Source organism: Akebia trifoliata, chromosome 8, assembly GCF_017979445.1.
Source record: "Akebia trifoliata isolate Shusen 1 chromosome 8, ASM1797944v1, whole genome shotgun sequence".
Lineage (NCBI taxonomy): Eukaryota > Viridiplantae > Streptophyta > Magnoliopsida > Ranunculales > Lardizabalaceae > Akebia > Akebia trifoliata.
In genome coordinates this window covers 39,213,104-39,230,143 of record NC_141382.1, presented here as the reverse complement: position 1 = coordinate 39,230,143, position 17,040 = coordinate 39,213,104, and the positions used below count along the sequence as shown (strand labels likewise).

Below are 17,040 nucleotides of genomic sequence, written 5' to 3'. Positions count from 1 at the left end.
AGCCATACTTTACATTATATGTCTTCACGGAGTTTGAAGAGCCTTTCTTATTTGTTACTGGTCAGATTGGGCATCTAAGGCACCTAGGGCCTTCTTTTTTATAGGTCATCTGAGGCACTTGGGTGTGGGTAGGTGTAAACTTGGGACATTATTTTGGTGTGATCTTATAGTTTGTTCGTGCTGTGTGTCAAACGTATGAACCTAGAACTTACGTTCAACCCCTTACGTTAAATGTTGATCATTGGTTTTCACTTTGAAATGGTATGAATTTTTAATTGTAACTGTTGAATCTTGATAACCTTTGATCAGAACAAATAGGATGGCCATTGTAAAAATCAAAGCCTACATATTGCCTTAGTTGCCATGCTATATCGCCTTGTACAATGATCTCAAACACCGAGCATCAAAAAAGATAATTCTGTTCAAGCATCTTTATAAATAAATATATACTACTAAAATTTACAAAAGTTAAATTCCGTGCCTTGTGTATCAAAAGCCCAAGATTGCAAGAAGAAAATCCATACAACCCTGTATGATAATATTTCATTTTAGCAGAAAAATTCAGGTTGATTGAACATGAAAATACCACAAATACAAGAAGTAATTCCAAGTGTTAAACAAATACAATTAGAAGAAAAAAAAAAAGAAAAAAAAAAGGCGAACGTGGATAAATCATTCCTTCCGAAGATCAATTCCAGCCTTCTTAGCAACTGCATCCAGGCCATTCTTCTCAATTGTCTTCAATGCTTTCGTTGATAACCGCAGTTTTACATAGCGCTTCCCTGCCTCCCACCAAACCCTCTTGTACTGCAAGTTCACAAATTGCAATTTCTTGGTCTTGTGGTTTGAAAATGAGACCCTATTTGCCTTGTTTGCTTTCTTCCCAGTGAACGGGCACACTCGGCCTGAAAGAAACAGCAAAATCATGGGGAGAAATAAAGATACATCATGCACGATTTTTTAACGCAGTGCTTTGCAAAAATAGACACCAATCATGCTAATCCCTTCCTGTATCACTTAAAAATCTGACTGTCTAATGTCCAGCACCATCAAAAAATGCAAAAAAAATATATATAGAAACTTCTGAGTTTAATCCTTCTCAAGTTGTTGGATACTTGGTGCTATCATTGGGTCTAATAATAAATCCACATGAATGAATCTGCCCATCTTTTCTATATCCTCCCAACTTATCATCGTCGTCATCATAAAGCCTTAACAATTTCTTAATTACCACATCCTTTTTGGTCTTCCTCTAGCTCTTTTAGAGCATTCAACTTGCATTCCCTTCAACTAGGGCTATTATTACATGATCAACATAGCTTAATTGACTTTCCCTTATTTTATAACTGATTGGGGCCAATCCTATATTGCTAATTTTATCTTCTAACTTGCACCCCCTAATTTATGCATTATATTCAAACAAATATCTCCTTTTAGGGTGTGTTCTAATATTCTTCAAGAGAATAAAAGAATTACAAGGCCAGGTACAAGCCAAAGTTGATTTTTCCTCTTCTCATATAACTCCAAAAAGCACATAAGTGTAAAGAAGGGGCATCATAATCATCCAAGAATTTGAGGACATTGTGATAAGAAAATATATCTCACAACTTTTTTTTTTTAAGTGGTAAGACTAGAAAAAATAAAAATCCAGAGACCAGTACATTCAAGAGTATTAGGAATAGCTCAAATAGGAGATGAAATACAGGAAAGTTGATTGAATTAGAAAACCAATAACATCACCAGCTCAAAGGAATGTATGGTGCAAGTTGAAGACTAAAGAGAAAGAGGAATGCTGATATGGGTGTGGATAGAGGTAAGAAAATATATGAATAACCATACCTCGATTCAAGATATAGCTAAAGATAGAGTAGAATGAACAATAGAAATAATATTGCCAGCCCCAATACATGGGATTAGGTATCGGTGGTAGAGGTGATGGTGACGATCATCCACAATAACTCAAATTGCAAAGTCGTTACAGGATTCAGTTGGTTTTAGAGGACAAACTTTGAGTTCAAAATAAGTAAAAACGACTTTCTACATAAAATCTGACAATAAATCCAATAGGTAAGATAGTGAGGGAAGTCTACACAGTTGGGCTTCTGCAGATCTTTTCAGTGCATGAAATAGAGCAATCTTAATCTCTTCGCATCAAACTAACTGCATTAATCAGAGTGGTTCATTCCAAAAAGAGAAATTTCCGAAATGTGATCAACTTTTGACGAAATTCCCATTCTGGCTAATTATTCATTTTAATTCCCAAAACATGAAGAGCGAGATCACAGGTTTTTCAAAGTGATGATCTCGCTGGTTTAAAGTAGCGAGATCGCTGATTTTTCTTTTCAAAGTGACAACCCCGCTGGTTATAAAAGTGACGATCGCGCTACTTTAAACCAGCGAGATTGTCACTTTGAAAAACCTGTGATCTCATTTTCATGTTTTGGTAATTAAAATGAACAGTGAGCCATAATCTAAATTTCGTCATATTCAGCTCACAAAGTGGTAATTTACCCTTCTAAAAATACAAACTTGAACCCAAACTAGGGAACTACACCATGATGGCCATTGAGATTCATCCATTAGTGCCCACTTTATATAAGGGAGCAACTGAAATCCAAACGTAAACCAGGATTGAAAATAACAGAAATACACTACATAGTGAAAGTAAAGCTTATACATGAAACTGTAATTACTGACATATTGTGAACTGGTTTGCCATGAATTGGGTTATCATATGGTTCACCCAGTTTGTCACTGAACCAATTTGCAGAGTCCAAATCATGACATCAATTAAAACATACTTGTCTTTTTTGCTATGAAACATTGGTAGTTATTATGTGAGTTCAGTCAGGGAAAATGATGAATTCTAAGTAAAACTAGAGTTGTGTTATAATGGAAAAAAATAACTCATTTTACATCACAACCAACATCTAAGTTTGAAAATCTTATTTTCTCAACCTACCCTAGTGAAACTTCCAGAATACAAGAAACCAACCTTGTGAATTGTTAGATATATCAGTATTTTATATATGGGCCATAAGGGCATCTTCGTAATCTCATTTTTTTTCAAGTTTTATATATTCCTCGGTTCATAGTAAGAGAGTCAAGTTTGACTCCCATTTTCTCCATTCTTTTCTTTTCTAAACCCTAATATGATGTTCTATATGGTATTAAAGCCACTCTAGTGGCCAGATTTTAGTTCTCTCTCATTTTCTTCCGTATTTTCTTCTTTCTTTCTTGTTATAAACCAGATTTTTTTATCTGATTTGTACCCGTTATCCTTGTGGTGGTTAAATCCTTTGTTTGGAGGATTTTGTCGTTGTGGTTGGAAAATATTCCCAATGTGATCATAGATCAAGGAATTTTCTTCAATTATTAATGGTTGAATGTGGTACAGTGTGGTGGTTCAGTTTCAAATTGTGTTTCTAGCCTTCAAGGTACCTTACGACTTCATCTTCAAAGGTATTGGAGTTCTACGATTTTAACTAAGAAAGGGTTTTAGAGTCCTGCGATTTTACTGAGATAGATTTCTCTCTTTTTTTTGAGAGACTTTTCGCACATCTTGACCATAAGGAATTTGTGTTGAGGAAATTTTCTGACAGTAGAAAATCGTTCATGAAATTATTTGAAAACCTCAAATTAATTTTGTGGGGGAAGCGCTGAAAATTGTAGAGCAATTTTGTTGATTATTGAGCAATCAGTTGCTTCATCATGGAGCAGAAGACTATCTTTGATATATCTACTGATTTGGTTAGAACTCAAATGACTTCCATTCTCTTAAATGGAAGTAACTACATACAATGGTTGAAAATTGTGGAGATCTTTTTGAAGGCCAAGGGTAAGAAATCTCATCTAACCAAAGCGAAGTCCAATTCTCTTGATGAAAAAACCATTGAACTATGAGAATAGAAAGATGCTTAGATTGTTAGTGGTTTTAGAATAGTATGGAGCCACATATCGGTGCTAACTTTATGTTTTTGGATACTGTGAAGGAGATTTAGGAACAAGTGAAGCATATGTATTTGAAATCCAAATAATATTACTCAAATTTATGAGATCACTCAGTAGTATTTCTCTTTACAATGGGATGATAAAACTCTTGATTAGACCTTCGCTTCATTGATGCGTATGCGTGAAGAGCTGAATCAAATATCAACCCATTGACAGTGATATCCTTCAAATGCAGAAGCAAAGAAAGGATATGGATGTTATTCATTTTCTTTCATCCCTCCAATCAGAGTATGAAGCAGTCAAGTCTTAGAATTTAAGAAGTCCTGATCTTCCTTCCTTGATAGTTGTTTTCTCCAGGCTAAAGATGGCCACTCTACTAAAAAGTGGCCAACCTATGAGTGATCGTTCTACTTTAGCTACTATTGGAGATCGTGGTGGTCGTGGTCGTGGAAGTAGAGGTAATAGTGGAGATTCAGGGGGATGTCATGGAACCTAAAAGTGTACCAATTGTGGTAAGGATGGACACACTATTAACTTTTGCTGGGATCTTCTTTGGAGACCAGTTGTCCTCTAGGCCTCATTATCTTCAGCACAATATGTTGATCAACCTACCATTTCATCAGACCAAAGTATAGAGAAGGAATCCATTATCTTTTCTTGAGAGGAGTATGACAAACTAGTTTCCAACTCATAAGTTACTACTATTTTAGCTCAAACAGGTAAGGTATCCACTTGTTTATTATCATTTACGAGCCCATAGATCATTGATTCTGGTGCATCAAATCATATGACAATTAATTATCACCTGTTATCATCTATTTCTCCATCTTTTTGTCAAAACGTTAAATTAGCTGATGGGTCCTTTCCAAAAGTTGTTGGGTTAGGAACTTCACAACTCAATCCTAGTCTTTCTTTATCCTCAATATTTTATGTTCCTAAATTTCCATTTAGTTTTCTTTCTATGAGTCAACTTACAAAGAAATTGGATTGTTCAGTGACATTTTTCCCTTCTCACTGTGTGTTTCAAGATTTAAAAACAAAGACGATGATTGGTGGCAGGCGTGAAGTAGATGATTTGTATCTTCTCGATAGTGCTCCAATGGTAGTAGGACTTAAAATGAGATGGATTTTATCCGAAATCCAAATTTAGCAAGTTTGGTTCCTTTAAGTATATCCAAATTAAATATGGGTCGTATATGGGTTGATGTCCCTTGACCTGAGTCGGATACATATCCATCCCTATAACTATCAAGATCCGAATGATATATTACTTTGCAAGTTGTATTTTATATTTTTCAAGTTATCTTTCATCAACCAACAATGGATATGTGTATTGATCAAGACCTCTTCTTAAAAAGAAGTTTTGAGTTCAAGTCACAATTTTGCCACATTTTAACAATTTTATTTAAAATAATCTTGAACGATTTGACATTATCCAACCCGAATCAATTAATTTGGTTGAATCGGATTAAGATTTAATGAAAGCAAAATGGTTCGGGTGTGGTTTTAACTAGTAGGATTTGAATATGAATCCGAATAAAATTTTGGATATGGATATGGACATACTATTATCTCATTATCAGTACAAACCCGGCCTGTTTTAAGCTCTCAGTTTTAGCAACTCTTCTTCAGCTTCTAGCACTTATCAGTGGCATTGTTAGCTTGATCATCTTTCTCATTGTATTTTACGAAGTCTAATTCCTATTTTAAATAAGAACTTCATACTTAATTGTGAAGTGTGTTAGTTTAACAAACACCATCTAGTGTCTTTTCCACTTAGTGTGAGTCCTAGCGAATCTAATCATTTTCGTTTGATACATTCTAATGTATGGAGCCTTTCCCCCACTACTTCTTATTTAGGTTTTAAATATTTTATTATTTTTATGGATGACTATTTAAGGATGATTTGATTCTTTTTAATGAAGGATCGTTCTGAGTTATTTAATATATTTCAGCAGTTTTATATGAAAATTCAAACTCAATTTGATACTTCTTTATGCATTTTACGTTCTAACAATGCTAAAGAATTTTTTCTTGGTCGTTATACTACTTATTTGCAATCTCACGGAATCATCCATCAATCATCTTGTGTTCACACCCCTCAAGAAAATGGGATAGATGAATGTAAAAGCCGCCACCTTCTTGAGGTTGCCCGTTCCTTAATGTTTCAAATGAAGGTTCCCAAATATTATTGGAGTGAGGCTATGTTTACTATTTATCATCTCATCAATCGTATGTCTACTATTATCCTTGATGGTACATCTCCACATCAAATCTTATTTTCTAATTGTCCTATTTTTCATTTTCCTCCTCATGTTTTTGGACGTCTGTTTTGTTCATCACTTGGATTTTGGTTGTAACAAATTAGATTCAAAGAATTTGAAATGTATGTTTCTTGGGTACTCTCTTACCCAAAAGGGTTACCTGTGTTCTAGTCCTATATTACACAAACTCTCTGTTTGTGATGATGTTTCATTTTTTGAATATACATCATACTTCTCTATTGGGTTATCTATTGACGCTACATTCGAAAGAGTTCCTTTACCTATTCCTATTTATGAACCCAGTCCTACTCTTCAACTTCGAGTTTATCATAAAAGGATCACTATTACACTGCTAACACTAACTTCTTTGCTGTCTGAAGATATATATCCACCTCTTGTACCAATACCTCCTTCCCTTCAGGTAATAGATGTTGTTTCCTCTTCTAGTGAATTACCTATTGTTATCCACAAAGGTATCCATTCTTGTGTTACTAGACATCCTATCTCTAATTTTGTTTCTTATACTTCATTTTTTTCTTTTATTTCCATTGTTTTTTCTATTTCTATTCCTAAGAATCTCCACAATGCCTTATCTCACTCGGGATAGAGGACAACTATGGTTGATGAGATGGATGTTCTACGTCATAATGATATTTGGACTCTTGTTTCTCTTCTTCCAAAGAAGCATATTGTTGGCTATAGGTGGGTCTACGTTGTTAAATATTATCTTGATGGTACAATTGATAGATTGAAAACTTGGTTAGTTGATATGGGATACACACAGACTTATGAAGTTGACTATGTTGAGACTTTCTCTCCAGCTGTGAAAATTACTTCGGTTTGTGTGTTGATTGCATTAGTTGCTATATCTGACTGACCCTTGTACCAGTTAGATGTTAAAAATGCCTTCCTACATGAGAAAATATATATGGAGCAACCACCTGGGTTTGTTGCTTAGGGGGAGATTGGGAAAGTGTGTAAGCTTCGCAAAACACTCTATAGTTTGAAGCAATCTCCATGGGCATGGTTTGGTAAGTTCAGTGATGTGGTTCTTGCATTTGGGATGATGCGGTGTCAAACAAATCATTTAGTTTTTCATCAGAAAATCAAATATGGGTATGTGTTATTGATAGTCTATGTTGATGACATTGTATTGACGAGTAGTGATGTTGATAGGATACAGAGGTTGGAGTCTTATCTTCAACAACAATTTCATACCATAGACTTGAGAAAATTGAGGTATTTCCTTAGTATTAAGGTGGCTCATTCATATCGTCGTATTAGTCTCTCTCAAAGGAAGTACGTGTTAGATTTGTTAGAATAGATAGGTTATTTGGGTTCAAACCAATGAGTACTCCCATGGATTAGAAGTTGAAACTTATAGTTAAATAGGGAGATATGCCTGATGATCCTAGCAAATACATGAGGTCGGTTGGAAAGTTAAATTACCTTACCATCACAAGACGACATCTCACATATGACTTAAGACAAGTCGGGTTCAGGTCAGATATGAGGATGTCCATATCCATATCCAAATCCGACTCGGATTCTAGCTAAAACCATATCCGAACCCTTTTGCTTTTATTAAATCCATATATAGATCTGATCCGATCGAATTAATTGATTCGAGTCGGTCGGATTGGATAATGTCAAACCGTTCAAGGTTGTTTCAAATAAAATTGCTAAAAGGTGACCAATGGTGACTTGAACTCAAAACCTTTCATTTTTTTAGGAAAAACCTCGATCATTATATCCAATTGTTGTTGGTTGATGAAAAATAGCTTGAAAAATATAAAAATACAACTTACAAAGTAATATATCATTTGGATCTTGACTGATATAGGGATGGATCCATATCCTACTCAGGTCAAGAGACATCAACCCATATCCGACCCATATTTTAATTCAAATATACTTGAAGGAACCAAACCCGCTAATTTTATATTTGAATCATTTGGATTTCGGATAAAATCCGTCCCATTTTAGGCCCTAATCTCACATGTTGTTAACATTGTGAGTTAGTTTATGGAAGCACTTAGGATACCACACTGGGTAGCTATTCAACGTATTATAAGGTACCTGAAGGAAACTCCAGGATATGGTTTGTTGTACAAGCCTAATGGTCGTACTCGGATTGAGGGCTATATAGATGTAGATTGAGTTGATTCTCCTTCAAACAAGACGTCTACCACAGGTTGTTGTACCTTCATAGGAAGCAATCTTGTATCATATTAAAGCAAGAAACAAACAGTGATGGCTAAGTCAAGTGTTGTAGCTGAAAATAGAGTCACATCTCATACTTCTTGTAAACTTATTTGATTGAGACATTTTCTCTAGGAGATTGGTTTTCACAGTAAAGACACCTATGAGTCTTTTATGTAATAACTAAGCAGTCATGCAAATAGTTTCCAATCTGTGTTTCACAAGCGGACGAAGCATATCGAGGTGGATTGCCATTTTGTTTGTGAGAAGCTTCTGAGTGGTGAAATTACCACAACGTATGTCAAGTCTGAAGATCAACTTGGTTGATCTATTTACTAAGTCATTAAGAAGTGATAGGGTTACTTTTATATGTAACAAACGAGGATTATATGATATAAATTCTCTAGCTTGAGGGGAGTGTTAGATATCAATATTTTATGATATCAATATTTTATTTGTTTTCTAGTTTTATATATACCATGGTTCATAGTGAAAGAATCAAGTTCGGCCCTCCCACTTTTTCTATTTTTTTTCTTTTCTAAACCTTAATTGATCTTCTATATGAACCAAGTAATATGGATCGAGAGGAATCAAACATTGGGACTAATTAGAATATTTTTTTCCTATAATTCTACACACACACAAAACAAAAAAAAAAAAAAAACCATGAAAATGGTAAAGTTAAAAAAAATTGAGGAAAACAAATTAAAAAAAGAAGCTAAAATCATCGTAGTTTCTCAACCTGCCCTAGTGAAAGGGGGAACAGAAAAAAATAATAATAATTAACATTGTGAATTAAGTAACATGGGCAGAGAGAAATCAAACATTGGGATTAATTAGAATAATTATTTCTGTAATTCTACCAAAAAAAAAAAAAAACCATCATGAAAAGAGTAAAATTAACAAGAGGACGAAAAGAAATTGAAGAAAAAATAATTTAAAAAAAAAGAAAAAGAAAGAAGAAGAAGTAATAATAAAAAGCTTCACAGTTGAAGAACTACAAAAATGAATTATAGAGCAACTGCAGGTAAGGTAAATGGGAGAAATGAGAGAAAACTTACGGGCAACAACAGGTTGAATAGGACGTATGAGGGGGGAAGAAGAAATGGGTTTATGATAGATTTCTTCGATGGAGATCTTAAGACCTCTCAATTGAGACGTCACGAAGCCTAGCTCAGAAGAAACCTTCGAAGGTTTCAAAGATGAACAACTTCTTGCCTTGCGAAAGCAGAGTGTGGAATGCCCACTCAACAACAGACCTGATGCTGATGTTGCCATTTTCTTCTCTCTCTCTCTCTCTCAAAATGTTTCTCTCAGAAGGATAATGGAAGACTATCGTCTTCTAGTTGGATGGATAATTGGAATCCAAATCCCATCACTGATTCATGGTTTTAAAACTTGGAAAAAACCGAGTCGAGAGAGTCATTAAGGAATCGGTAGAGTCGAGTGAGGCAGTCCATGTGATGTGAATTGAACTTTGAGCACCTCAATTTCTCGTTTAAAAAAGAGTCAAATCGGCGAGTTTTCATAAATACAACCGAGTCTCCAGTTTGAATCATAGTTTTAAAACTCGGTTTTGCGTCTTGTCTCGTCCATGCCAGATGCTGAGTGATCTCTGACGAGTTTTATGATAGGTTTGAGACATCTCCATCAAAATTTTGAAAAATAAATATAGGGTTTTATATCTGGTCCGAAAAATTGACTTGTTCATCTTGTCCATGCCTGATACCAAGACAACTCAGGCGATACGTCTCGATCTTGAACAAGTTTTGAAACCATGGATTGAATCAGATTTTTTTTCTTTTCTTTCCGAGATGTGATAAATCGACACGGTAAACACTACACGGCTGACATGGGAAGAGCACAAAACCATAAATCTTTTTTCTTGGGGATACTCAAGGAAAAAATCTACGATTACCTACCCTGCCACGTCAATCACGTACCGATCACGTCTTATTTATCACATTAATTTATCATTAGTCTTTTCTTTTTTTCATGACTAATGCTAAGAGGACATGTTAACACATATGCGGTTTGTAGTTTATACACAACATGGCAGTGCACGGAATCATTGATCTTTTCCTTATGTATTTCAAAGAAAAATATCTATTGTTCTATGCACTTGCCATGTCAATTGTGTACGTGATATGGCGTCATTTTATCATGACTATTTTTCATTTACAAAGGTATAAACGATTTTTAAAATTTTAAATGTACTAGAGTTGGTCTATGCCTAGAGGATAAAATAAACATAAATGATGTTGGAGGGGTATTATTAAAAAATTTGAGATTAAAATGATAAAAATGAAAATAATAAAATGGGTTAAAGAGGAAATATAGTGAAGTTAGAGGGAGTGAATACTAAAGGAAATAACATAGATCCCTCAAAATTGTAACTTGAGAGAGGTTTATCCCACAAAACTGTAACAAGTGTGGATCCTACAATTATATTTTATTATATGGATTAATCTATATTATAATAAAATAATAATGCTTATGTATAAAATAAAGAGATCGACAAATTGCAGAAATGATTTAAATCCATCACTTAAAATCTCTCTCTTACACTCCATTTGCATGCTTGCACTCCAAAAAGAAAGAAGAAAGATGAAGATATCAGTGTAACACTATCTACCTTTAGGAATGATTGAGTAACAAATTAAATCTGAGAATCACCCATTCTATAACAATCTAAACTTAGAATCAATGGTTGTTTTTTCAAAGGAACTTTTCATCATATTCAAACAAAAAATTAAGAAACCATCTATAATTTTCCCTCTTAATTAGCACTTTTTATTTATTTATAACTCAAACAAGTAAGAGCAACTCCAATAGGGATACCCATCTCCATCTCCATTAATGGGTAACTATGGGCTTATGGGGATATTAATATTGTCAAATACTTTATTTTTATGATAATATCCCTATTCATTTTATCTTTTAAAGAAAATAAATAAGGGTATGTTGATATTTTATACAATAAATATTTATTTGCATTAATTGCTAAATCATTTATTACAACAAGGCATTTAAGTTTAAAGATTAAAGAGAGATTTATGAGGCAAACCTAATAGTTGTATTTTTGTTATAAAAACTCCCTTGGAGTTCTATCAACTCCAAGGGAACTTACTTTATGAAGTTTGTTACCCGCCAAATCTCACTTTATCAAGTTTGTTACCAAGCAAATCTTGGAGTGGAGTGGGAATCCATGTCATAAAATGCAAATTTATGAAGTTAATTTGTTACTCAACATACCTTGGAGGGGATTCTAATATTATCAATTTGTTATATCCAAAAACATGATATGATGTCACTAGATTATAAAGGAAAAAATTCTAGGAACCAAAAAAAATATATATTAAAAAAAAGAAGTTAAATTTCATTGTTGAATTTTAGTTTTAAATTTGGGAGTTCGGTAGCCATTCATTTTCAACACCTACGATCAAAGATCAAAAAGATTATTTTTGAATAAAAATATTTTTTTTATTTGCGTTTTTCTATGAAACTTAGTATTCTGTGTTGTTGGATTTCTAATTTGATAATCCATATAGACTCAACAACCCTTAGTAATATTTGAAATCTTACTAAGTTTTTCATAGTAGTCTAAATCATAAAGTAAGATTTGCTAAAGTAACAAACTTGATAAAGTAAGAGATTTTTTAATAGAATTGCAATAGATAGGTCTCGTAAATCTCTCAAGATTAAATGCCCTTAGCATTTATTATGAAAGAGAAAAGAAGTAATAAATAAACGTTTGTTATGTAAAAAGATTAATATACCATTTGTCTTGTTCACTGAATGACAAAATAAGTAAGGATATTATTTTTTAAAAAAGTTATTGGACAACGTTCCGTAAGGTCTTGGACGTTAACATTCCCCTATATATATATAATTTTTTAAGTTCAACCCAAACTTCAAACGGTTTGAAATTTTAATATTTTTCAATCAATTGTTCGAATTTTTTTTCCTCCAAAAAATGGAGAAGCCATGTGGTACTATCCATTTTGGGTCATGAAAATCTCACGACCTATAATGGGTGATGGGATGAGTCATGCATTGGAGACCCCTATAATAACTTCACGACCCAAAATGATAGTTGAGTGGGAATGGATAGTGGAATAGGTCATGCATTGGTTATGCTCTAAATCAAAAGACAATCCACTTTTGACCATATATGGTGAGAAGGAGCAAACCCTCCATAGCTTGTTTTATTGCTGAGCCAACCCGCTGGAATACTTAATGGGTTAGTACATGGAAATACTTTCCGTACATGATAAAATTCCAAACCAAATGCATCAAGAGGCTAGCTAGGGCACTCAAGTTTCAAACTGGATCTCAGATTTGGTTTCCAATAAAGATCCAATTTGATAAACCAACCATCAGATCGATCTTTGATCAACCATGTCCCCATCCAATAAAATATACAAAGTTCATTAATTATGTCATATATATTTTGTTTAAATAATGAGAATGATTTTTGTTTTGTATATCAAATCAATTTTAATCCAGTCATCAGTCCTGATCTGATTGTGCTATTGGATCCGTTTTGGATCATTATATTGAGATTTGATAAAAATAAATAAATGGATCCATTGAGATTAGAAGGTCCCCCAAAATTTCCTATACAGATTGCTAAACCTTTCAAAAAGAAGTATAGAATTTGGGTTCATCCAATTCACTTTATAAGTTCCAGCATGTAAAGCTTTAGCAAAGATGACTTCTTTTTATTTTATTTTTGTGTGAAAGTATTGGTAGATATATCAAAGCTTTGAATCCGTTTTTTGATGTAGAAGGGTTTATCGTTGATTTTCTCTGCGGTGCATATATTGGGTCCTGCCATTGTACCTGGTTCTGTCTTGGGATCTTTGGGTCACTGCCTCCACTCTTCTTTTTCTCACAGGTGATCTTTTAACTCTCTCTCCATTTACAAACAGTTCAGCTGCAGAAAAAAGAAATGAACTCAGAATGGTGAAACAAACTATAAGGAAGTTTTATTAAATAAGTTTCAGTCCATTAATGAACTCTGCCACAACAGCTAAATGCAAACACCGTGAAACAAATTCATGTTTCATCTCCACAGTTCTTCTGCAACTTTGTTAAGTATGCAAAGCCCAGTACAGTTAAGAGATGGGTTTGATTTGAGTCCATTAGCATTCAAAGTGATTCATTGCCTTTTAAGGCTTTTCCACTTTGCCAAGATGGACTGTTAGTGTTACATAAGGTACAACATTCACATTATCAATCTGTTTCTAGGAAATAACGTTCATGCTGAAACATTTTTATTGTTTTATACTTACTTCAGGGACAATATAAATCCTACTTCGATCTAAAAGTGCAACTTAAGATTGACCTTCATACCCAATACAAGGATTTGAAAGAAATGGCTACAAAAAGCATAACACCAAGCATGACACCCAAGTTTTAAGCTAACTGTAGCAATAATTATCAAGAGTTGAATGGAGACGAACAATTTAGTAAAACATGGACTTATAACAAGTAAAAAGTGCGTCAACATGAAACTATGGTTTTAAATCTCGTCCGAGATTGAGACGACTCTTTCGAGTTGTCTCAGTATTGTCCACCAATGAGAAGAGTTGACAAGTTGTCTCAAAGACATGGTTTGTTCTAAGTCTAAGCCTTTTTAAAAAAAAATCTCATCCGAGATGAGATGTCAAAACGAGTTTTAAAACCATGCATGAAACACAAAACATAAGGAATTCAAATAGAACTTTGTGTTAGTAATATCAGATAACAAAAACAAAGATAAATTTCTCATAAAAGATGTAAAATTGTGTGATTTACTCTCAAGCTCTCAAAATCTCATCTCCATAGTCCTTGTTCTCCACATCGACAAATGAATCTGGAAGCACAAACAGAACACCATGCAGACCTACAGAGAAAGGCAAGCAACTAAGCACAAATGCAGACCCAATCCAATATTCAATATCTCTGAACTGTGGATTACTAAAAAAAAAAACAAAAAACAAAAAACAAAGAACAAACCTTCAAGCTTATATTTGTGGTTTCTTCATCTATCGAACATCCAAAACCAAAATATCTCTCGCAAGAAACATAGTAAATTTTCTTCTTTGCTTCCTCTTCGCTGATTTATCATAATAAAAACAATGCATTTATTATACATATTATATATAAAAAAATGATTAAAAAATCATAGAAGCTCTAAAATTCATAAATCCTATTTTCAACTCAAATTGGTTGTTTGGATTTTAGGCTTTGTGAGCTAATCATATAGCGGGTGTGGGTGCGAGGGTGGGAGCTGGAACGGGAACGAAGGAGTGCCAATTCAAAAAATATCTTAGGGTGTAGAGCGCTTCCAAATAGTTATATAAGTAATAAACTCAAATATCAAATTATTTTTATATGCTTCCTTTGCTTACTTATTCCATCACCCCTTACTCTTTGCTGCAAAAGACACCTTTTTACAATTTAGAAAATAAACATATTTTATTCAATAAATTTCATATTGATTAAAAAAAAATTCTTGTGTCTACTATTGTATTTTCATTCACCCTATGTCCATGGATTGGTCATATTTTTTTGTACTATTTATATAACTTGACTGGTATAGTTACAACAACACAACATTGATCAATAATAATTGAATAATCAAGAAATATTTCAATGATTGAAGTTTCTTCTACTTCAAAGGTTTCAGATTAATTCTGTAAATATAGTAATATTTTAAAAATTTTCACCATTACATTATTGTTTTCTAATTGTAATATTCACCAATATTTCATTGCAATGTTTGTTTTTGAAGACATACATAACTAATAATTATTTAAGAAATTAAAAAAAAATAGTTAATGTGATGGATAGAATGGGAGTCTTCATAAAGAGTAAGTTTTAAAATTTTGGGAGTGGGTTCCCAAATTTTGAGAGTGGGGATCGGAGAAGGATTTGCTTCCAAAGCACTAAAGTGAGGATTGAGGGCAAGAGCGGCAGCCCTAACAGAAGGATTGGAGGTTCTAATGAAGAATGTGTTCCACTAGTTTATGTGAGAAAAGAACATATATATATATATGGGTAGCGTTCAATAGCAAATTTTTGGCAAAACATTTTTCAAAACATGGGTTAGAGGTTTTGGAATGGGCTGATTTTTTGTGAGGACGATCTCTACGGTGAGGAGATCATCCTCACCAAAAATCAGCCCATTCCAAAACTTCTAACCCATGTTTACAAGTTGAAAAATCGTGGATCGTCCATTTTTTGTAAACTGTTTTTGATGGGGTTAGAAGTTTTGGAATGGGCTGATTTTTGGTGATGATGATCTCCTCACCGTAGAGATCATCCTCACCAAAAATCAGCCCATTCCAAAACCTCTAACCCATGTTTTGAAAAATGTTTTGCCAAAAAGTTGGCCATTGAACGCCCCCCCTATATATATATATATATTTGAAATCTAGGGACACTGGTTTTCTGCTAAGTACATCTAGCACAAACTTCAATCTTACATCCAATTAGCAAATAGTTCTTATCCAGGATTTAACCAACCTGAAACAGCACTATGTCCACATCCAAACACTCCCAAATGGAATCAGATGCATGGTTTTAAATCTTGTCCGATCTCGGGCTCGTTTAGCAACGATACGGATATGCAAGGTGTCTCAACATTCACATCATCTCATGAGATAAACAAGATATCTCGGACGGTACTTTGAAAATCTCGGACGAGTCGGTAAAACTCATCAAAGTCAACAGGGATTTTGATTAAAATAAATTTTTTTAGAATTGAAATATTTATCATATAGATAAAACATTATTTTATGACTAAACATTTTCTAATATATATTATTTTAATTTTAACATATATAAATCAATCAATATAAATCAAGTTAAATGGATTGTCTCAAACACATAGTGACAAACAATAAACCCTAATAATTTCATTGAAAAAACTCCCATTTTTCCTACCAAGCAAAAAAACAAAAATAAAAACAAACAACTAAATTCCTGAAAAACCCTAAATCCAAACAAAACCAATAACAAAAATACCAACTAAATGTCTATTACTCTCTTTATCTCTAACACAGTACCAATTACCTTCCAATCAATCATCTGTTGCTTCGTAGCACCCTCACCACCAGGATTCCCCATCACTATCAGCCAATGCTCATAATCACAATCAGGGAACAATGGCGCCATCTCAGTAGGTGGTCTATCGCTGTAATTCGAACCCGAGTTCAATGGAGAATAAGCCGAATCCCCAAACGATATATGAACCCTGAATCGAACCGGGGTCAACCGGGTCGCACCAGGCTCGAAGAGTCGGACCGCATGAGAGAGAAGTACCGAATGTCGCTTGGGCTTGAGCTATAGAAGAAGAATAAGAGAAAGAGAGAAAGCGTTTGGGAAGGAAGAGAGTGGAGGGAGAGCAGCGAGAGATGATGATGGATCGAGTTATCATTGCTGCTGATGCCATTGTTGCAGAGTTGAAGCTATGGAGAGAAGAACAGAAATGTGGGTTTTAGTTTGTTTCGTTCCCTTTGTTGGGTTTATGGTTTTATGGATGAATCGAAGTCCCTGTAATTTTACTAAAATGGTTTGGGATCCTTGTAATTTATAATATTATATTTAGGTTCTTGGTTTGTTTAAAAGAAAA

General features: G+C 33.9%; 2 protein-coding genes and 1 long non-coding RNA gene across 3 annotated transcripts in view; all 3 read right to left on the bottom strand.

Annotated features, from left to right (window-relative positions):
* Window positions 1-17,040, bottom strand: part of LOC147396766 (uncharacterized) — a 77,032-nt gene that overhangs the window by 37,585 nt on the left and 22,407 nt on the right. The window lies entirely within an intron of this gene.
* Window positions 518-9,790, bottom strand: PRPL28 (Ribosomal L28 family). The gene is made up of 2 exons (XM_086451925.1): window positions 9,479-9,790; window positions 518-905 (listed from the first exon to the last, which is right to left on the bottom strand). Exons 1-2 carry the CDS (start codon window positions 9,693-9,695, stop codon window positions 673-675), a joined length of 450 nt encoding a protein of 149 aa, XP_086308051.1. The 5' UTR covers window positions 9,696-9,790; the 3' UTR covers window positions 518-672.
* LOC147396769 (uncharacterized) lies at window positions 12,600-17,025 on the bottom strand. The gene is made up of 4 exons (XR_015181190.1): window positions 16,482-17,025; window positions 14,421-14,520; window positions 14,220-14,307; window positions 12,600-13,356 (listed from the first exon to the last, which is right to left on the bottom strand). It is a non-coding gene; the product is annotated as an uncharacterized LOC147396769 (long non-coding RNA).

What these genes read in the sequence shown, in the direction of transcription:
- PRPL28 (XM_086451925.1), bottom strand. Translation starts at nt 9,695, where the DNA reads ATGGCAACATCAGCATCAGGTCTGTTGTTGAGTGGGCATTCCACACTC. An exon ending in TATTCAACCTGTTGTTGCCC is followed by an intron (nt 906 to 9,478) that starts GTAAGTTTTCTC and finishes TGTTTCTTTCAG; the next exon opens with GCCGAGTGTGCCCGTTCACT.